Source organism: Lepidochelys kempii, chromosome 3, assembly GCF_965140265.1.
Source record: "Lepidochelys kempii isolate rLepKem1 chromosome 3, rLepKem1.hap2, whole genome shotgun sequence".
Lineage (NCBI taxonomy): Eukaryota > Metazoa > Chordata > Testudines > Cheloniidae > Lepidochelys > Lepidochelys kempii.
The window spans coordinates 119,342,678-119,366,138 of NC_133258.1; the positions used below are offsets into that span (position 1 = coordinate 119,342,678).

General features: G+C 38.9%; 1 protein-coding gene across 6 annotated transcripts in view; it reads left to right on the top strand.

Annotated features, from left to right (window-relative positions):
- The window catches only part of SNX9 (sorting nexin 9), a 98,754-nt gene that overhangs the window by 48,977 nt on the left and 26,316 nt on the right, over positions 1-23,461 (top strand). For 2 of the 6 annotated variants that reach the window (XM_073337768.1, XM_073337766.1), the window contains 9 exons: positions 787-870; positions 5,258-5,432; positions 8,102-8,255; positions 12,758-12,842; positions 14,600-14,725; positions 15,127-15,244; positions 17,978-18,108; positions 19,801-19,904; positions 23,356-23,459. In XM_073337768.1, coding sequence (XP_073193869.1) covers positions 787-870; positions 5,258-5,432; positions 8,102-8,255; positions 12,758-12,842; positions 14,600-14,725; positions 15,127-15,244; positions 17,978-18,108; positions 19,801-19,904; positions 23,356-23,459 — 1,081 coding nt within the window. The remainder of the gene's footprint in view (positions 1-786; positions 871-5,257; positions 5,433-8,101; positions 8,256-12,757; positions 12,843-14,599; positions 14,726-15,126; positions 15,245-17,977; positions 18,109-19,800; positions 19,905-23,355; positions 23,460-23,461) is intronic. The other 4 variants (XM_073337769.1, XM_073337771.1, XM_073337767.1 and 1 more) reach the window with 3 other exon arrangements.

Below are 23,461 nucleotides of genomic sequence, written 5' to 3' on the forward strand. Positions count from 1 at the left end.
TGCCTCTTCACATGTGCATTAAGTGAGTTATTACATGATCACACAACTAAATAAATAGAAATTCATGAAATATTTCTTTAGAAAATGAATGATTCCACCCTGACATACAAAAGATGCTCTTTTCTCAGAGTTCTCTTTAATGTGGTCCAAGTTGGTGTATCTGACCTCCTGAGAGCAGAACCACCAATGATACTTTGGCATATACATTGAAGTTCTAGAAAGCAAAGTGTCAGCTCTCAGCAGAGTGTGAGATAGGCATGGGTTCTTTGGCTCTTCACCAGATCTTTCATTGTGGCTTTCCACTGTAAACACTACTGTCTTTCAATTCCCCGTTACAAAATGGTTGCACAACTCTATGCTCCATTTGCAGATTTGTTAGAATGGAACAAATACAAAGCAGTCTTAAGACTGGAAACTTAACTGGACTTCTTCCTAAAACAACTAATATTCAGCAGCCTATGCTGATTGCATGCTTTTGTTGTTGTGGGGTTTTACCCTTGCTTTTTCGTTTTCTGTAACATGCCATTGTGATCTGGAACTTTGCCAGGTATATAAAGAATGCTTAGAACCTGGCAGCCATGACAGTCACACTAGCCTTGTATAAAAGTGTTTTGCCTTGCATGCCATGCACGTTTGTGATGCTCTGAGGTTTGTGGCATGCATGAGTTGCACTGATCTGCCTCACTGCAGAAATGAGTTTGCTGCATTGTATTGAAAACTGATATGCAGTCTCTTCTTCCCTCCTGCTTTTGTTTTTCTTGTTCACTGAGCACTTCTTATTTTAAGGTGGACTCTTTGGCACCTGTTGCTCAGACTGGTAATCTGGAAAACCTTAGCCAGTCACCTCCTTCAACTCATCCTACAAGACAGGTAAAAACCAAAACCACCCCCACCCCCAATCCTTTATTACCATGTAAAAATACTTGATCCCTTCCCTCCTCCCCGCCCCCGCAATTTTTCTTTTAATCTTCATCATTACATGAATCTGTATAACTCCACGGACAAGGAAGTGGGAGCAGAACAGAAGGAATCCTGTCCTGCACTGGACTAGCTCAGTTCCCGTCCTATTCGTCCTTTTCCTGCTCATTCTGGAAGTAAGCATACTCTGCCACTTCTGTCTGTCTTCCCAGAAGACTTTCCATCAAATAAATAAAGGAAGGAAGCTCTCAAGAGGGAACCTGTAGCCTGGGACAAGGGCTCAGAATCTCAGTAGCCAGTCCCATTCCCTCACAGGAGTCAACTCAGCTTTTTCCTCCTGCGTTCTCACCTCTTTCTAGCCCTCTGAGTGTGTCACTTTTCAGATCTACCTGAGCTTGTCTCTGCTCCTCACCCTCATCCTTTTTAGTAGGCCACTCTATTTTTCTTTCCTCACTGTTTTGCATCAGAGGTTAGATTTCCTGTGCCATCCACTCACTGGGTTCTTTACTCTCCCTTCCGTCAGTCTTCCCACTACTGAGCTGATCACTACCAATCAGCTGAGCAGTGTACAAGCAAATGAGTATTATGCAAGCAGTTCTTTCCTAGGTGCTGCATACGTAAAATCTCTTGGTGGCTGGTTTTCCCAAATTATTGGTCTCAGTATATGCACTCCCTTTTTAATCAGCATCTCAGATGCTCCATTGTGCCTGGACTATGTGTCCATCCCTGCCTATGCATGTACCAAATAACCAAAGATGCAAGAACAAATTCAGATTCCACAGATTACAGATTATTTCCCTTAGTTTGAATGAGAGCAACAATGTTTCAAATTAGGGCCAAACAGGAACAGGAGGACCCCAGTAACCTAGCAGTTTCTCCGAGACAATTCTTCTCAGATCAATTGTGTCTGTGGGTTTGAAAGTCCTCGTTGGCCATGTCATAAATCTAAAAGGAAGGGTAAACACATTTAAATCCCTCCTGGCCAGAGGAAAAATCCTTTCACCTGTAAAGGGTTAAGAAGCTAAGACAATCTCGCTGGCACCTGACCAAAATGACCAATGAGGAGACAAGATACTTTCAAAGCTGGGGGGCGGGGGAAACAAAGGGTTCTCTCTGTCTGTGTTGTCTTTTGCCGGGACCAGAGCAGGAATGCAGGTCAGAACTCCTGTAAAAAGTCAGTAAGCAATCTAGTTAGATATGCGTTAGATTCTGTTTTGTTTAAATGGATGATAAAATAAGTTGTGCTGAATGGAATGTATATTCCTGTTTTTGTGTCTTTTTGTAACTTAAGGTTTTGCCTAGAGGGATTCTCTGTTTTGAATCTGATTACCCTGTAAGGTATTTACCATCCTGATTTTACAGAGGTGATTCTTTTACTTTTTCTTCTTCTTTTAAGAATCTGATTGCTTTTTCATTGTTCTTAAGATCCAAGGGTTTGGGTCTGTGTTCACCTATGCAAATTGGTGAGGCTTTTTATCAAGCCTTCCCCAGGATAGGGTGTGTAGGGCTTGGGGGGATTTTGGGGGCAAAGACGTTTCCAAGTGGGCTCTTTCCCTGTTATATTTATTTGTTAGATGCTTAGTGTGGCAGCAATAAAGTCCATGGGCAAAAGGTAAAATAGTTTGTACCTTGGGGAAGTTTTAACCTAAGCTGGTAAAAATAAGCTTAGGGGGTTTTTCATGCAGGTCCCCACATCTGTATCCTAGAGTTCAGAGTGGGGAAGGAACCTTGACAGGCGAGAAAAAGCTTATAACCTCAGAAGAGCCCCAGATCCAGCTCTCTGCATGATGCTGGCCTGGCATGGAGGTAAATAGATTTCACTTTTTCTGGCTCAAAGGCAAGTATCTAGTCCTCCTAAGAGGCACATTTCCCCCCCCCCCCCCCCCCGGATAGATTCTTAGCTGGTTACATTGTATGCAAATTGATCCCTACTGATTTGAGGTCTGGTTTCACCATCCAACATTTGCAGAAATTTTATTTAAATGTGTGTGCCTCTCTCTGTAAAGTAGGTACTTACATGGCCCCCATCCTCGGAGGTTCTGAGAACCTCCCAAGTATTGCAATGGTTCCCTAGTGTAGACAGTGTATGTGAAGAAATTTTTAGGGAAAGCTAAAGCCAATAACTGAGTTCTACATTCAGTCCTGAAAGTGGTGAGGTCCATGGTCATTCTTGGCTTTTGTGGGAATGAGTTCCACAGTCTAGGTCCAATTCCTTTCAATCTCCTGCACTTGTAAGCCTCCCTGTGTTGATAGACTGTTTCTTTGTTCTGGTGGATGTTAGGTGTTCTGGGAGGTGCTGGTTGAGGGGAAGAGGTGATATCCTAGGTACTATAACTATTCACAGTTCTCATGGAGGGTTTGAATATCAAAGCAGAGCTCTTTAACTAGACTATGTGCATTAATTGATGGAGCCAGTGCAGAGCTCAGAGCACTGGGTTGAGGTGTTCACAGCCATCTGTGCTGCTAAGTAGACTGGCTACTGCATTTTGTGCCAGCTGGAGCTTTAGGGTGTGTGGCTTTGTTCATATGTATGAGTTGCAGTTAATGGAGTTGGCATGTCATGAATGTGTGGATCACCACCATTGCCAGCTCTGTGTTGGATAGGATGGGGTGCAATCTTGAAAGTGAGCAGTTTTATTAACATGGCTATTTTGGCATCCAGTAACATTGAGCAGTCTAAAAGGACTCCATGGCTGCAGGCTGCATTTCCTCCATGCATGAGATTTGAGGATTAAAACTTTAAAATAATTAAGTTTCTATCAATTTTCTGTTCAGCTGTAACTACACAAATCTTTTTTCCCCTATCAAAGACCCAGATAAGCACATATCATTGAAATAGTCATGGATGAATATAGACTTAAAACTGCCAAATGAAGACGGGGGGAGGATATATTTCCCATGGTATACCATCAGTCATTTTCAGTTATCCCTCCTTAATGGTCCAGTATGGCTGCACTTTGAGGAGAATTTAAACAATTAACATCCCCATACATATGCATTCATCCCATCCTCAGACAAGCTGTGATTCCCCTCCCCCCACACCCTACCAGTGCAGCTATTGAAAAAGTACCAGGCTAACTAGTGAAGTTGTGATGAATGAGAGCCTCATACAAGTTTTAAAAATCTTTCCAGAATCCCCATCCAAAGTGGCCTGCACATAAATCCTCGGGATTAGATGTCTGAAAAGTTTCAAATTCTAAAGTTCAGCTGTTCTGATTTATATTTGTGGACAAAAAATAGTCTTTTGTATTCTTTCCATGCTTGAGATAAAATATTTCAACTTCTCATAACTGAAACAGTGAAGCAGATTTTGCTCAGACCTTTGCACAAGAAGAAACTTATTTTTAAGCTGTGACCAAGCATGGAAGACTTCAGCTGGGAAAAAAAAGGGGTTGGGTGGGGAGAGAAAAGTGTGTATGAGTGTTTAAATATAAAGTTATGATCATGTGAAAAACTCTGCAGTAGGGGTGGGTGGCCAGGAAGAAGTTGACAGTGTTTTGTAAGATCTTAATGAAATCTTACACCATTTGCTAGGGTAGACTGCTGTAGGTAGTCAGTATTGTAGTGTGATAGAAATTCATTGCTCGGGATTGCCCAGTTGGGATGCTACTGTGTGACAGAAGTGTTGCATTCACTGCTTTGCAGAGTCTATGCAAAATGCAAGAATCTCCGGACTAATTCTGAATTGTCTTGTTTTTCTCTTTGTCAGAAAATAAACATGACTGTCAGGTTGTGTTTTGCCCTTTAAATGTAATATCTCTGGTAGAGTGCTCTTCTTTGCACACAAGTAAACATTTACCTATTTTATTAAAGTACAAATCGCAGAGGAAAATTTGTATTGTTCAGCTTTTAAATATTTGATCATTGGTTTAGTGAAATAAAGGTAGCAAACACCCATACAGGAGTTGATGGAATAAAACTTCACATAAAGATGTCAAGACTTGGATTTTTCTTTGATCTGCACATACTTTCAGGGCAACTGCTGTGGATAAAAGTGCTTTAGAAAATTGTTAGAACCGATAATTTATTGACTTAGCTTTAAGTGATTAAAGCAATACTGTTTTCAGTGATGTCCCAATGTCACTATCAGTAGAAAGTTAATCATAATCCATCCAGATATTTATATGGTCCTCAGACCTGTAGTATATGAGCATTTGAGATTTGCCTTGGTTGGGTTACGAAGTCATTGCCAAGTGCTGAACACAGAAAACTTGTAGTCCTTTTTTTTTAATTTAAGGAATTTTGCTCTCTCCAGTGATGAAGATTTAGGATACATTTCCCCTTGTGTTTCTTCAGCAGCTTTTTAAATTTTTTTTTCTTTTTTATTTATATGTTGTAGGTCAACAGTGCCCATGACCCCTGGTCACACTGGAAATCTGGAAATGTGGACAATGCGAATTCTGGTGATGGCTGGGCAACCAAACCTGAAAGTGCAGCGGGGCAGAAAAATACCACTTCAAACAACTGGGAGGGTGCAGCACAATTTGGGCACCCACAGGCCTATCAAGGCCCAGGTCAGCTAAATGCTCCCATGAATGATTTGTTCAGTCTCTAAATAATCTGGACCAGAATGTTGGTATAAATGAGGATCACCTGTACAGTAGTGTCCCTTTTCTATACCATGAAAAGTTTATAAACATAGCAAACCATTCACATGGTAGGAAAGGGTAGGCACATTACTCAATGATGAGGGAAAGACAATTGCAGAAAATGTTGCAATGACCAAAGTGTTAAATACCGTTTTTTCTGTTTCCACCAGAAAGGTTAGCAGTGATGGGACCACTAACATAACAACAACATAACATAGTAGATGCATGGAGTGAAAAATTTTCACTCCATGCATCTGAAGAAGTGGGGTTTTTTTACCCATGAAAGCTCATGCCCAAATAAATGTTAGTCTTTATAGTGCCACTGGACTCCTCGTTGTTTTTGCGGATACAGACTAACTTGGCTACCTATCTGATACTCACTAACATAATGAACATCAGTGTAAATGAGGTAGGGTCTGAGGCTAAAATAGGAAAAGAACAAGTTAGTTAGGTGTCTTTAAGTTGGCAGAGTCTGATGAAATACATCCTAGAATACTTAAGGAACTGGCTGAAGAGATTTCTGAGTCATTAGTGATTATATTGAGAACTCGTGGAGGGCAGGAGAGATCCCGGAGAACTGGAAAAGGGGAAAATATAGTACCCATCTATAAAATGGGAATAAGGACAACACAGGGAATTATAGACCAGTCATCTTAATTTCGGTACCTGTAAAGATAATGGAGCAAATAAAACAATCCATTTGTAAGCATCTAGAAGAAGAAAAGGTGATAACACATCAACATGGATTTGTCCAGAACAAATCACGTCAAACCAACCTAATATCATTCTTCGACAGGGTAAAAAGCCTTGTGAATGGGGAGAAGCAGTAGATATGACGTATCTTGACCATAGTAAGGGTTTTGGTACTGTCTCACATGACCACCTCATAAGCAAACTGGTAAATGTAGCCTAGAGGAACATTCTCTCAGGTGGGTGCACAACTGGTTGGAAAACTTTACTCCGAGAGTAGTCGTCAATGGTTCACAGTTCAGCTGGAAGGGCATATGGGGGGAGGCGGATCTCCGCAGGGATCTGTCCTGGCTTCAGTTCTATTAAATATCTTCATACATTATTTGGATAATGGCATGGAGAGTACACTTAAAGTTTGTGGACAATACCAAGTTGGGAGGGGTTGCAAGTGCTTTGGAGGATAGGATTAAAATTCAAAATGATCATTCAAAATGATCTGGACAAACTGGAGAAATGGTCTGAAATAAAGATGAAATTCAATAAGGACAAAAGCACAGTACTACACGTAAGAAGGAATAATCACTATCCCATATACAAAATGGGAAATGACTGTCTAGGAAGGAGGACTGGAGAAAAAGATCTGGGGGTTATAGTGGATCACAAACTAAATATGAGGAGTCAATGTAATACTGTTGCAAAAAAAAAAGTGAACATCATTCTGGGATGTATTAGCAGGAGTGTTGTAAGCAAGACCCAAGAAGTCATTCTTCCACTCTACTCAACCCTAAGGTCTCAACTGGAGTACTGTGTCCAGTTGTGGGCACCACAGTTTTGGAATGATGTGGACAAATGGGAGAATCTCTAGAGGAGAGCAGCAAAAACGAGTAAAAGTCTAGAAAGCATGAACTACAAGAAAAGATTGAAAAAATGAGTGTGTGTAGTCTGGAGAAGAGAGGACTGAGGGGGGCATGTGATAAGTCTTCAAGTATGTAAAAAGGTTGTTATAAAGAGAAGGATGATAACTTGTCCTCTTTGCCCACTGAGGATAGGAGGACAAGAAGCAATGAGGCTTCAGTTGCAGCAAGGGAGATTTAGGTTAGATATTAGGAAGAACTTCTTAACTGTATGGTAGTTAAGCACTGGAACAAATTACCAAGGGAGGTTGTGGAATATCTGTAATTGGAGGTTGTTAAGAACAGATTAGACAAACACATGTCAGGTATGGTCTAGAATAGATAATACTTAGTCCTGCCTTAGTGCAGGGGACTAGCTAAGATGATGCATCAAGGTCCTTTCCAGTCCTATGATTCTAATTCTATGGAGAAAAGTGGTGGACTCCTAAAATACTTCCTATAAAATGGCAATGATCTACATCAGTGCACCCTTTCAGAACTGCATGAAAAATTAGCAGGTGAGAGCCATGAGTGTTAAGAACAGAATCTTAGACATGTTGTTCAGCTCACATAGCTGGATCTTTGTGGGCAACATAAAACTTTAAATCTGTGTGTTCCTGTTTCTGCCAAGGCATGGTCAGTAATATAAGCCCTCTATTTTAAAGCATTGCAGCCAGTATTTCAAATAACTTTCTAGTCTTTTTAACACTGGAAGTCTGTGTGAAGAGAGAGATTTATATTTGGGACATATTAACTGGGAAAGTGTCAATTAAGTGCCCAATTAAAGAAAATATTGGTGCATTAAGGCAATCTATTTAATAGATTTGTACTGTTTTATTTGGATGTCTAGGTTTTTGGGGATACATTTTAAATGAGGAGACAAAAAACATTGGGCTGAATTAGTTCTTTGATTTTTCGTTGGAATATTGTGGTGGGGGAGAGCAGTCTTTGGCTCAGCAAAATTAGTAATACCTTTTTTCCTATCTCTTTACCCTTCTCCTGCTCCTTCAGCAGCTGCTGATGACGACGATTGGGATGATGACTGGGATGACCCAAAATCAACGGCACCATCTTACCTTGGCTATAAGGAGAGTGAGTCTTCTGAGGCTGGGGGCCCACAGCGTGGAAATACTCGTGCAGCTGCCATGAAATTACCACTTAACAAGTAATGATCAGCAAACTGGGAAAAACAATGTTTGAGATTAGAAGAAATTAAATATGGGGGCAGAGTTAAAATTGTAAAAGTTTATTTGAATAGGAATTCTCCTCTCCGCCCCCCTGCACATGATTCATTTTGTCCTTCCACTTAAATGTGCAGTGTAAGGGGTTGATGTGGAGATGTCACAAATTCAGCATTATCATTTCACAGCAGGAGCATGTAGAGAAAGATAGAGGCTACCTGACAACACATGACATAGGCATGTGTGTCTGGTGTGTTGTTTGTAGCCAATTAACTCATGAGTTTCCAGGATACTTATTGCCTTTCTAAACTTAAGGCCTAGTCTACCCCTAAAACTTTGGTTGACCTAACTCTGTTGTTCAGGGGTGTGACCCCTAAGGGACATAGATAAGCTGGGTTGACAGAAGAATTCTTCCATCAACTAAGCTACTGCCTCTTGAGGGGATGAATTTACCACAGTGATGGAAATACCCTTTGCATCACTACAGCAAGTGTCTGCACTACAAATGCTACAGTGGTGTAGCTGCAGTGTCACAGCTGTGCTAGTATAGTGCTTGTAATGTAGACCTACCCAAAGTCTTTTAATTTAGTGGCATTTAGTTGTGTATTTAGTGATCTTGGTAGGTGAGGTCTCTTATCCACGGAACAGGATGGACTGTGCCTGGTGCTCCAGAGTGTCGTCTTATTGCACTCCAACTCTGATCTGAAAAGACTACCACCAGGGATAGAGGTAGTACAGTCTTTGCAACTGCTGTGACAACTGCCAACTCAGCAAGGGTTCCAGTTGTGGCGATATTGCAGAACTGGTTCATTAGGAACCAGAGTGAAACTAGAAACTCATTCTTGATGCTGTCTGCTGCATGGCCATCAGTTGTTGCTGATATAGGGGCCAGCTTTAACAACCTAGACCTGAAAGGCCGTATTACCCCATAATCTTCTGAGCCTTGCGATCCCCCTCTATTAGTTTTTTCTGTTTAAGATGTGAAATCAAGTACAATCAATTACACTGTACAACTCCCTGAATTTCTTTTCAAGAGCACAGAATTCCCTTCTCCGCCTTCTTTTGATAGATCTTTTCCCCTCCCCATCCATGCTTAACAGAAACTATTGGGGTTCAGCCCTGCAGCCTTCAATAGAGTGAGCCAGATTTTGTTCCCAGTTATGCCAAATTGGCACTGCTTTAACTCCAGTGGAGTCACTGGAATATATCAGTAATTGGTGCAACTCTGTTAACTCCAGTGGAGATGTGCCAAATTGATACCAGAATAACTGGGAGCAGAATTTAGCCTGGCATCGTGTCATAATTTAATAACCCCTTTCAGCTGTGCCTTTGTGGTTTAAATGTGGGAGGAAAAAGAAAATCTAGTCTAAGTTTGCACAGATCTCAATTTTTTAAACAGTCTTTAAATATCTTAATTTTAAAACTTTTGAAAGATATAAACACATTACAGGTTTTAAAGTCTAAGGATGTGTCAACACTGCAATGTAAACCAAGGGTTAGAAACCCTGTTGGTTCCTGGGCCTAGGGTGACCAGATGTCCCAATTTTTATAGGGACATTCCCGATATTCAGGGCTTTTTCTTATATAGGGACTTATTACCTCCCGCCCCATCCCAATTTTTCACACTTGCTATCTAGTCACCCTAAGGTCAGCATGATTTGTATGTAGACTGAAGGGGGGTTAGGCTTGAGCCTGAGTTCGAACCTTAGGATTTCATTACAGTGTAGACACCCTACATGGTGCTGGGGAAGAGGCAAAAAAGACACTTGTAGAATTGTGGCCACTTAGCTTTCAGTTATCACTCCTGTTAATGTAGAAATGGATGTTGCATTATCCTTTAACCTATTTTCTGTGTCACAAGGGATTTTTTTAACTTATTAATTTAAAACATTTTATTTTGTTCTCAGCATCCTGATGTCATTTCCTTGGGAACAGCGGCAACAACAAAGCTCTTATAACTCTTGTGTAATGCAGAGGCTTGAGTGCGTTGTTGTTGTTTTAATAAAAAAAACTGTCTCCTGATCCTCAAAGAAATACTAAATTTTAAAAATGTAGGAACATATTCAAACTAATTATTACTTAATAACTTTTTAATACCCATTGATGTACATGGGAAAAGACTCTCCAGTCCAAACTTGTGTGGTTCTGCTGCATTGCTCTGCAAGTCAGTACTTAACTAGTCTGAAGCCTGATTGATTTTTTTTTTTTATGTTTCTTTTTAAGCTTTCCAAAGATCTTTCATAATGTAATTAACAAAAAAAAAGGTCCAGGGAAAATGCAAAATGCTTGAATAGTATATATTTTTAAATGTAAATTAATAGTATGTTTTAATGTTCTCATCCCTTTGAAAGGTCTTTTTTTAATACAAAGTTACTCATCATTTCCATATCTCTGTTTGGGTCTACGCTATCATGCGTATTTGAGAGTCATTCACTTTAGCAATGAGCACTGCACATCTGTGATACTCTCCTTTTTTAATTTGGTTTTGAATCTAAATAAGACTAGCTTCCTTTAACTTTTAGGCTAATAACCAAAACTTTATAAGGCAGTTTGACCAAATGGCAGCATCATTCTCTAATAGAAAAAGAATAATTGTCTCTTGCTAGCTCTTGATTTTCTTTACATGTTCATAATAGATAAGTTAGAATAGAGAGTTTTTTACAGTGTTTTTTTAAGTAATGTAAGTGCAGTGTCTCGCTTTCAGACACAGTTCCTTCACTTGTCACTTCATTCTTTTTGGACTGAGATTTGGTCACGTTTATCTTTATTATATTTATCCATTATTCCTTATAGCTATAACCAGAATGGTTATTTAAAGTAAATCAGATTGAGCATAAGACTTCTGCAATCAATGACAAAGGTCCCAATCTGGCAAATACAAAATTAACGTTCCTCATATGAGAAGTCCCATTGGTTTCAGTGAGCCTGCTCATGTGCATAAAGCTATGCACTTGTATAAACATTGGTAGGATTGGGGCCTTTGTCACTGTACTGCAAGAGGGATAGTTTATGTTGAATAACTGTTTTGATTCGTTGGATTTGTACCTTTTTGAAAATACTGAGCTTAAATCTACAACCCTTCATGTGAATAATCCTTGCTCAAGCAAGTAGTTTTACTGACTTTAATGAATGAATACTTGCATGAATGTGTGTTGGAGAATTGGGCCTGTTATTACAGGAAGTCTAATTTTATTTACCTTACCCATTTAAAGTTAGTCCACATTTTAAAACAGGATGAAATCTCACCTAAGATCAAATAGAATATTACCCCCGGAATAATAAATAGGTATAAGTGGATAAGCGTCTATCACTGGTTTTGAGTAGCTGTTACGTAGTTACAGTTGAATGTCAGTGGAATAGAAAACGGATGCAGGATAATGGCCCCTGCTATGTAGCTAGTAGTACAAGCCATGCGTTTTTGGGAAACTGACTAGGTAATACAGACACAATGGCTTTTCAAAGCAGGAGGTACTTTTGGTCCTGTCCTGTGACAGTGTTCTTTTACAATGATAAAAGAAAAGGAGGACTTGGGGCACCTTAGAGACTAACCAATTTATTTGAGCATAAGGATGCATCTGATGAAGTGAGCTGTAGCTCACGAAAGCTTATGCTCAAATAAATTGGTTAGACTCTAAGGTGCCCCAAGTACTCCTTTTCTTTTTGCGGATACAGACTAACACGGCTGCTACTCTGTAACCTTTTACAATGATATTATTTCACTGTTGTATACTACAACTTATTTAAAAATCCAGCATCACCACCAACAAAGCCCCCTATTTTAGGGGCATTGCAAACTAATTTAAATCACACTTCATCCGTGTTGTTGCTCCATGCAAACAGCAGCTGCTTAGCAGCACTTCAAGGGGCTAGCTGTTTTTGGTCCAGTCTTTTCATTGAAAAGACTGAGGAAATTGGACTCCTCTGGTTAGTTTTTGTAATGTAAACTTTGATTTGAGGGCACAATAGCTTCACTTATTAATTCTGGTTAGTGGATAAAACATGAGTGTCACACTTATGTCATGTCCAGAACTACTAGATAAAATTATAACATTGTCGTTCATAGTAAATCGTTATTACTGTTTATCAGATGAAACTGATGTGAATTCAAATCATTTTGGCTGATGAGTGATGATGTAATAGAATGGCAGTTGCTGCTAATTATTCCACTGTCATACTTATTCTGATTGGCTTTGAGTACCAGACCTATTGTGCAGTTCAGCCAATCAGAAACAAGCTTAGTATCCTGTACTTTCATGAATAAAGATGATTACTCAATAGCTGAAGCTTTACTGGGTTTTTTTTCCAGTGAATAATTAGCCATCAGAGCAATCTGTGATTAGCACAGATTTCATTTAGTTTAATTAGGCTATCACCTCTCCTTAGCTCATCAGGAATAATGAGTTTTTAAAAACATGGCAGGAAATTGTGAACCTGTCAAAGAAGGGATTATGAAAAAGAAATTCAGTCACTTTATTTCTTTGATTAGATTCCCTGGATTTGCAAAACCTGGAATGGAACAGTATCTGTTGGCAAAGCAGCTAGTAAAACCCAAAGAGAAAATTCCCATAATTGTAAGTTTTTTTTTTTTCCTCATCTGAATTATTTTTAAGACATGTTGAGGCTAAAAGAGGGACTACTGAGGGACACTAATATAAATAAAAGCTTAGAACCTAATGCCTCGTGTACTGCAGACACTGTTTTTTATGTATATTATTTTATTTGGGGAGACTGTGCAGTTAGGGCATGATCCTGCCAAGGGTTGAGAATCTCCAATGCCACCCACCTGCCTCAACAGGTGGGAAACTTGATGGGGCCATTGGTGATTGGGACAGCCCCAGCTAAATGGGGACAAGAGCACCCACTAATAGGATGCAGAGGTTGTCCCTTCCCCTCCAGAGTATCTAGCCATTCATTGGCCATCTGAAGGGAGGAAGGGTGCTGATTGGTTCCTCGCCCTCCACTTTCATTAATTTAAACCCTAGCCTGGGCCATGTGGAGCCTCTTCTTACTCTGTTCCTGCAGCCCATCCTTTGACCCCTTACTGATAGCTTTGGAGATGTGTTTTGAGGATGCTGCAGGTCTGACTGATCACCTGTTCTGGGATCAGGAAGGAATTTTTTCTCCCCGAAGAGACCAAAATGGTATATGCCTTGGGAGTTTTTCGCCTTCCTCACAGCATTGTGGAGGGACAACTAGGTTAATTAGGAATAGGATTTGTTAATTCGTGGTAGTACTTGGTAGGCATGTTAGTTTACTGCAGTTTACACCTAGTTTCCAGGGCAGTTAAAAGGTTAAATAAAAGGAACAGTTCCCAGAATTAAGACATGGGATTTTGCTGATGGGCCTTGTACAGATGGGATGGGGGAGACATTATGGGCTGAGGTCCTCCCCCCCCTTTTAATATCCTCTGTCCCCATGCCGATGTGAGGGGTGGTGGTAGGACTCTGAGTGAGCTGAGTGCTGGGGGTAGGCTGAGGAGAGTCTACCCTGGTGAGAATGAGGGTATTTCTTCACTACCTGCTGGATCGGTGGGCGGGGATCGATTTATTGCATCTAGTCTAGATGCAATAAATTGATCCCCAAGCGCTCTCCCGTCGACTCCTGTACTCCAGCGCCGCAAGAAACACAGGCAGTGTCGACGGGGGAGCGGCAGCAGTCGACTCACCGCGGTGAAGATACCATGGTAAGTCGATCTAAGTATGTCGACTTCAGCTACATTATTCACGTAACTTAGATCGGTCTCCTCCCCCCCCCCCCCCCCGTAATGCTGCTTACAATGTATTCTGCTTGGTTGTGCAATATGTAAATGGGTCTAACATATAGGTAACATAAAGCCCAGTCTGCAAACCCTCACTCGTGCAACTATTGCCATCAGATACAGTGGGAATACTTACATAATGGTTTAGAAGATCAAAAGACCTGCAAATTACTCAGTGGAGAGAGTTGGGAGTTTCTGGTGAAAAGTCATCAAGGGCAACATCTTCCAGTTGTAGCCTTTGTTCATTATCAGCTATTCTAATGCAGGTACATTGTTTGCTACAAGAAAAACACCTTATGCTATTCAAAATTTTAAACAATATTTCTAAAAGACATTTCAGTTACATTATGTACCTCTGATTAGATTTATAAATGAGAGGTAGTGGACTCTGCAAGAGTCTAAGGGCCATGCTTCGAATAGCCCTGAATGCCTCCTGCAAGCTGCTGAGCACCCTCAAATATCAGTATAGTCCCTGGATGCTTAGAATGTCCAACACACGTTTTAATTGTTTTCTTGTTAAGGATGGTCTGTTTACATTTATAAAATTAATATTTTTGAAACTATTTGCAGGTTGGAGATTATGGTCCTATGTGGGTTTATCCTACCTCTACGTTTGACTGTGTGGTGGCAGATCCCAAAAAAGGTTCCAAAATGTATGGCTTGAAGAGCTACATTGAATATCAGCTAACATGTACTGTAAGTGTGTGTGTGACACCGGACTTCCATTCTGTGTGTAAAGTTGGGAAGATGGGGAGTGTGGGGAGATGGGGAACTATGACAGTAAATAATAGCAGATAGTTTAAGGCAAAGTTACTTTTTCCCAATTGGTAACTGTGCTATGGGTTTTAGCCCACGAAAGCTTATGCCCAAATAAATTTGTTAGTCTCTAAGGTGCCACAAGGACTCCTCATTATTTTTGCTGATACAGACTAATATGGCGACCCCTCTGAAACCTGTATTTAAAAAGTAACTATTTTGAGACTTTGTGCTAAAGCTTTACTTGAGCTAGTTAATCACATTAACCATTTGTTGTGACTTTACTTCAGTTTTTTAAAAGATCCATCAAAAGTCAGAATTTTCTTTTGCCTGTTCCACAGAACACTAATCGATCTGTCAACCACAGATATAAACACTTTGATTGGTTATATGAGCGTCTTCTGGTTAAATTTGGATTTGCCATTCCAATCCCGTCTCTTCCTGACAAGCAAGTCACAGGTAAATATTCCAGCTGTGAACTCAAAGAAAAAAATCTCACCTGATAGTGACCTTCTCCTTATTTATCAATGGTTTTGAAAAGTGTTCAGAATAATTCTTCTTTTGGTGATGGTGGCTTGATGATAGTCTAACTCATGGCATATGTCAAGATCTGTTCAAAACTCAGATTTGATCCTTTTGCCACTGGCTGGACAACTAAGCACTACGGAGGAGTGTGCTCAGTCTTGGTAGTGGAGAAGGTGTCATCGTTCTGAAACAACCCCGTGGACAGTTTTGGGAGTGCCATGATTCAGAGAGACCATTATCATGACACGGGCCTTTCAGTTGGAAAGAGAAAAATAATAAAAGTGAAAATTGGTGCGGGGGAGAGGCAGGACCCTCAGACAGAGGGTATGCTGTTGCTTTTCTGTTCATAAGTAAAATGTTACATATGGGGTTTTTAATAGTTTAATTTCACACTTGCCAAAAAAGGTCACATGAAAAGTGTTTTCTATTTATTTAACCCTCTGCCCTGATTAGTGCTACTAAACAATAACGGCTTGACACGAACCCTTTTGAAATCAATGGGAGCCTTGATTTCAATGGATATTGGATTGGACCCTCAGTGATCTCAGCAGCTCAGTCATCATAGTCATGTGTAATCTCAGAATCTGTGCCTTTTGGTAGAATTCTGTGGCACATTAACCAGGAATGTATTTGTTAACAAGTGCAGTGATTTGTGCATTTAGTGGAAAGTGGAGACCTGTGCTGGAAGAAAACATGTAATTTCTGTTTATATTTAATTAATGCTGCTGCTTCCTCTTTTTTCTGGTGAGACTTTCACACACACACGCAGGCATGCAGCCAACCATGTGGCTCTCTGTACCTCTGAAAATGCAATAGCCTCTCAGTGTGTGAAGAAAGTTGAGCATTGATGCAAATGCTGGGATAAATGCCGAGGAAATTGAAAAGTGAGGAAGTGATTTTGTTTTTGCTTAGCTAGCCTTATGCTTAGAATTGCACCAGTATTTTTATTTAAACACGTGCACATGAACTAAAAAGAACCCAGAAGACCTGATGTGTGTCTAGCTTTCATTGTAATCGGATCATAAAAGACTCAAAAGAGAATCTGGCATCTCAGTTAACCTTTTGTCTTTGGTATTCTGTGAGCAAGGGTGATTTTCTCGATTTGTGCCAAGAAAAGGGTATTTATTTCCTTTAGAAATTAGCTTAAATAAAACTTTCTTTTAAAATGGTAAATATCTTTCAGCATGCTCAGGAGGCTTCTTTCAGAGGACGGCTGGACAGAAAAAAAGCTATTCTAGACACTAGTCTTTGGAAAGCCTGCTACTGTGCCAGCTAACTATTACTTTTGTTTAGACAAGAACTAGAACAGGAATTCTGTTTTTGCTGGTTGCTATGGATTATGGATATGATTTGCAAAGGTTCCAAATAGGTTACCATTCGTGTCTCCGTACACTGACTCAGACGCTACTGCAGCTTTAGTGCAGCTGGATGATAAAGCAAGTTATAGTTATGGAATATGTTGTCTCATCTTTCAGTCTTAAATTATTCTGTTAATTGACTAGATGCCATTAAGTGTGGATGTAGTTTCCTATTGTTTTCAATAGCTCTGTGCATGTCTATCATGCTCCGCTCTGTGTTTGTATCTCACCACTTGAGTTTTCTGTGGGGGTTTTAAGCTGCTGCCATGCACCTATGTCAAGTTTATGTATATATTTTTTTAAAAGTGTACTCCTTCAAGGACTGTTATCTACATTGCTATGTGGATCAGAGCGGTTAGTATGCTGTAACAATGCCTTAACCTTTTCAAATGTATACTATTGTGTACTATGTTGGACTCATCAAATGAATGAGGTTTGTTTTTTCCAATTTTAACTATAAAATGATATTGTCTTTTTAATTTTAACAAAACAAAGGTAATTATCAATACACAATGGCAGAAATTACTCTCTAGAAATAGCGTTTCATCAATTACCTACTTTTAAAATGTAATAGTTTCAATGATATGTGCTAAATATCTCTGTAGTTACAAAGAGCTGGCACTTCATAAATGCCAAACTTTGCTATTCTTTGAGCTTCATCTTTTCTAGTTTGTGGGGGAAAACATCTTGGTATGTTGGTGGATACAATATTTATACATTTTGAAGAAGTGAAAAGGTATTTATATGGTGGTGTTGGTGGGTGTTGTCTTTTGTGCATCTGCCTTCCATGTATGAACTTGATGGATGTTGGACCTTTCAAAAGCATTATAAACATGACATATTACCATATTTAACAAATAAATGCTACTCTATCTTGTTTCTACACTTTCTTCAGAAATTCATATCTGTTTCTGTTATCTTCTTGACTGAAGAACTGAATAGATTGCATTAATCAAAGGCCTGCAATTTGAGCACGCCTGTCAATTCTGTGTCTTGGGTCAACTAATTAGCTATGTTCTCTGGAAAACATACAAATGACGTGCCATTATCCTTTTCTGTTTCAAAATCAGACAAAACAAGAGAACTCTCTAAAATGTGTCTTGGCCATTATTTAAAAATAACAATCCTACTCACCAACAGCTGATGCCTATTACTCTACAGTTCTAATTCTCCAAGCTACAGAAATTACATAAAGGTAGCTGTTTCACAATCCACCAAATTTAGGTGAAAAGAGCCTGTTTTTATTTTAAAGATATGTGTGGATGCTGCTAAAGCAGAAATGTAGTAGTTATTATTCAGTATATTGCAGGGCGCTTTGAAGAAGAATTTATCAAAATGCGCATGGAGAGGCTGCAGGGTTGGATGACCAGGATGTGTCGTCATCCGGTTGTTTCAGAAAGCGAAGTTTTTCAGCAGTTCCTCAATTTCCGGGATGAGAAGGTAGGAAAAAATTCAGCCTTGTTACAGTCAGAAAAGAGAGATGAAAGAAAGGGATTTGGACTGATGAGCTCACTTTGTACAGGAGAGTGATGTTAAATTTTGTAGCCTACAGATAGATAATGAATGTTTTGATTTCTGTCTGCCCCCCAGTGGGCAATAGACAAGCTGTAAATTGCCATGTGTTTGGTAGACTTGGTTCATTGCTTAGAAGAGGAATAGGTTTGCCTAAGGAAATATTATTGCCATCTGTCCTAATAGATAGGTATTCTAAGGTAGATTTTTTTCAGAATTAGCAGAATAACCATTTCTAATTCTCCCTCCCCCTTCACTCCTCTCACACATTGTATCTCCAGTTAGTGATATTTCTGGAAGAGAAAAATAGAATGAGTAAAACTCTAATAGTAGCAGTTATCTAAAAATGGGTGAAAAAAAGACAACCCAAGGGAATTTTTGCTTTCTTTAACAAAATAAACTAATGTGCCCTTCCAAAGATTTCTGTGACTATTGGACTTGATCAGATCTGACTCTGCTGAACTCCATTATTGTTGGTTGACTCATCAGTCAGTGCGGTCCTAGTGATCTGTACTGTTCTGCTGCCAGAAACCATTCATTTTGCAGCAGAGCTTAAAGGTATATGGTTGTACTACTGCATTAAAAAAGATAGAAAAAGGGGTTGACCCTGATGGTAACAAGATCAGGCAAATCTGTGGCATGATGATAGAATCATAGAAATGTAAGGCTAGAACGGAGCTTCAGAGGTCATCTAGTCCAGCCCCCTGCACTGAGGTTGGACCAAATATACATAGAACATAAGCTTGCTTCTTCAGTTTCCTTGTTCCTTCTCATTTTGTTTCTTTTTCTCTTGAGGGTAGCCCATTTGCTAAGCTCCAGAACTAGTACCAATCTGGTTATATGTTGACTGCTAGGCCTACATAACTGGCACCCTTTTTTAAAGAAGAATTTTTTTTTAATTTAAAGTATTCATGAGCAATAAAGGCAAAATGGAGTGCATGTGTAGAGTGTACATGTATCCAGAAACTGTTCTGTTAGCTAAGATAGGGTCATGCAGTTGTCCTTCTAGCTTGTCAGCAGTTTCTGTTGCTAAAACCTGTGTGGCTGGCTATTGGCATTCTTATGACTAGTGACATGAAATACAGAGAACTGATGCTGCAACATATCTAGGATTTAAAAAAATAATTCCAACTAAGCATTTTACAGTGGCAGTTGTCAAATCTCTGTCTCCTGCTGCTGCTTTTATTTAAACAAATATGACCAGCTGGGAAAATTATAGTAAAAAAATTAAGTTACTCGGTCCTTTAACCAATTGGATGATGACAATCCAAAGATATCACACATTGCTGTGTGTGTGTATAAGTGGAGTATAATTTTTAAAATGTAAGAATTTAGATATGTGCATAATTTTTCTTTTGTAATTCGGTTATTTGAAAAGTAGTTTGTGTTGTGTATATACTTATGTATTGCACAATGTATAATTCACATTTTCAACTTAGTGCTATGATATAGAAAATTAAATGCATTTTTTAAAAAAATTGCAATTCTGTCCCTATAGAAGAATTGGCAAAACTCCCATTGAAGTTGCATTCATTGCTTAGGATATATGTTACTCTACTATGGGTAAACAGTGATGATCACACTGCACAGTATGCATTGTCCCATTGTTCTTTTTCCAAGGAATGGAAAACTGGGAAGAGGAAGGCAGAAAAAGATGAGATTGTGGGAGTAATGATCTTTTCAACTATGGAACCAGAAGCTCCTGACTTGGACATGATAGAAATGTAAGGTGGCACTCCCTTCTCTTGCACTGATACTACATGTCAGCAGTCATATTACAAAATGTTATCTCCTGATGGAAAACTACAGAACTATCCATATAACACAAATTTAAGCTTGCATGAGTACACATACTGGTGGCATCAAAGGGCTTCTGGCAGTAGGTCACTGAGGTGAAACTGAAAAATGGTAGCTTTCTTATAAAGTGATCTTAATTTAAGATTTGGTGGAGACCTTTCCAAATGTGTTAGAACTCTGACACGATAAAAGGATATTGCACAGAGATCTGCACATGCAGGATCGAAGACCAGATTGAAGGCAGATCCTAAAAGGACTTTTTTGCAACTAACTTGAATCGGAGTTGATGAGCACTGGCAGGATATTGGTGCAGAAGCCTGCCAGCATGGCAGTTAAATGGTCTGTTTTGTTCTTTATTGTGGCAGTTCTGAATCATTCCAAAGCAACTAAATGTATCCAAAAAAATTTAATGTGAGGTAGACAGTCCTGTCAAACAAGACACACAATCCTGTGCATAAAATGAAAAAGATAATGTTTAATTCATTCAGCAACGCATTCTGATGGGAGGGACCAGCAGAAATCTATTACAAATGAGGGAAGAGTGACTTAAATTATCAGACTTTTAAAAACTTTTTAAAAAAGTTATATAAAAAATTGGGCAAATTCTATAGAAGTGTAAAGGAATGTGCGCGCGCACACACAGACTTCTCTTAGCTAACCTTAGGGCGATAAATTGGATTTGCTTTGCAGTTCCTGTCTTTAATTCCCATAATCTTGTTTTAGAAAGACAAATGAGGAGATATGTATGATTTGCTTCCCATCTCCCCACCCCCCCATCTACTGTAGAACATGGGTGTTTACATGGATTTCCATAATGTCTGTACATCTGTGAAAACATTAAATGTTTGTGGATGAGCTGATGTGACGAAATGAAAAGTGTTTATAATAGCAATATCATACTGTACCTACACTTAGAAATATATGAGGCCTATGCTGAGTATTTTGTGGGTAAAGCAACGTCATTGTGGTACATAGCTATTACTCCATCTATATTCAAGGAAACGGTCTTGCCCTAGCACAGAAATGAACTTCTAGGTCTCTTCCATTTCAAAATCAGTTGTTAATCCTCACCCTTAATTATGTGCTTAAATACTATGGTATCAATGTGGTACAAAAACCCTTGGTACTAAATAGATTTCGTGTGTGCATGAGAGAATGATGTGATGATAAAGCTCCAGGAGAATTGGTTTCTAAAAATATTATCAAGAGGCATAACATTTCTCATCTGTCAGGAAAGAGAAATGATGAGGTTGTAAGGTGTTAGGGCCTCTAAGTTAGGAAGCTTATTATTTGTTTTTGTTTGAAGTGCAAGTCTCAATCTATGTACATGCCATTCATAATATATCTTTTAATAATGGGAATAAAAAATAGTAGGTTTGTATGCCTTAATTCATAATATTTCTGTGAATTATCTCCTTTAATAGAAGAAAGCAGGTGGTTATAGGGCAACTTCAAAAATACTTAACAAAAAATGTATTTATTCTGGGGCTTACCACTCTGATTTTTCATTAGCCATTCTTTTCTCAACCATTCTGCCCTATTAATCTCTCTCAACAGACACCGTGGTAGAAAATCTGCCAATCAACAAGGCATCTATTTTAAACTAATTCAATCTAAAGTACTCGTAAACCAACTTAATTGTCCACATAAGGGGCTTGCACTTATAACTTAAACCTATACTTACTTATTTGTAAATTAAATCAGTACAACTTTTGTGTTTAGACAAGACTTAAGTCTTCTGAACATTTATTTCCTGGAAGGGAGTCAGATCACACACTCATGGCATATGGGTTAAATCTCACTTTATAGTTATCCTAATTTCAACATTTTTTTCAGTAGAGTCCATAGGGATGTAAATATATACCCTTCTCTATTGGTTTAGTCTCCTGTCCAAGGAAAAAGTATTGACACTTCATTTCTGCATATTTTATTTTCACTATTATATTGTAAGTCAGTCTTCCCATTAAGTGGTCAAATCATTTAGATCACCTTTCACTGAGGATCCTAAAAACATGTGGCCTAATTCTTGAAACAATTACTTCTATACCTATTCTCATATGTAGTCCTATTATAATTAATTGGGTAGCACATAAACAGGGTAACTTTTTTTTTTTTTTGGAATGCGGGCCTTATTTTTTGTTATCGCATTCTTCAGTGTTTGGGACTTTGCATGAAAATAGGATCTAGGCTTTTTAAGAGTTATGCTGTTTCATTGTTTTTCCTGTTTTAAAGTCACAGAAACTTCCCCAGTTACAAGTTGGGATATTGCAAACAAAGAATTGACATTTCAGGGAGAAACGTCTAGTAAACTAAGCCCAAAGCTGGGATCTAGGAACCTTTTGAGGTCTAGTCTCAGCTCTTCCAATGACCCAGTCTGTGATTTTGACCAAGTCACTTAACCTCTTGCTCTGTCTAAAATAGAGATGATAATAATTACATCATAATGGTCTCATAGGCACTAGATAAAACATGGTATAGTTGCGAAAAATTTTAATGAAAATGTTAGGACATTTATAGAGCTACTCTGTTAATTGCTCAGCGCATTCCTGTGTGTACAGTGCTATACAAATAAGTATGGATATTTTAATGCAGATATCCTTAGTAAAATGAAAGAGAAATACATAAATTGGAATCCAGGCAGATTGTTTTTGAGCACAAAATATTTGCATTTCTTCCATGAGATATCAGCAGCTCTTTATCCTAAATCATTTAGTCATCTTCAGGTTGAGACTATATTTGTATTCTCCCTGAAGAGGTAGTCTAGTTTTGATGCTGATTTGCATATCAGATTCACTCCTTGTAGACTGGTCTGTGTGAGTATCGGATATAGCTGCTGTTTTTGTGTGTACCATCATTTTAAGAAATCAGACTTCCATTGTTTTAATTCTTCACATTTAAATTTTTAAAAAATGTATAGCTAGTGCACTGGGGGTGCATTTTCTTCACAAAATTTAAAATACAAAACAGCAATGATCATATATCCTTTATATGCGAGACTGCCATAAAGGATAATGTTTTGGATTAGCTATGTAAACCTTGTCTTATTCATAAGGATCCAGAGCAAGAATGATAATTCAGTAGCAGACTCCTTTTAAAGGATGGAAAGTATAACGAAGCATCAGGCAAAGGACCTGGAGTGAAATTCTGGCCCCACTGAAGTCAGTGGCAAAATGGCCATTGACTTTGTGGGGCCAGGATTTCACCCTACTCTTTTACTAGTTCTGTGAGACGCTTAACATACTCTTGGGCGTTGTAAAAGTTATTATTTATAATAGTCATGTAGTTGTTCAAAAGTCCATTGCATCAGTTTAAATGCCAATTGTAGCAAATTGGAACAACTCTGTATCTGTCTGTAATGGGATTACCGTTATTCCACAGAGAACAGAAATGTGATGCAGTAGGCAGATTCACCAAATCCATGGATGATGGAGTTAAAGAGTTGCTGACAGTGGGACAAGAACACTGGAAGCGTTGTACTGGACGT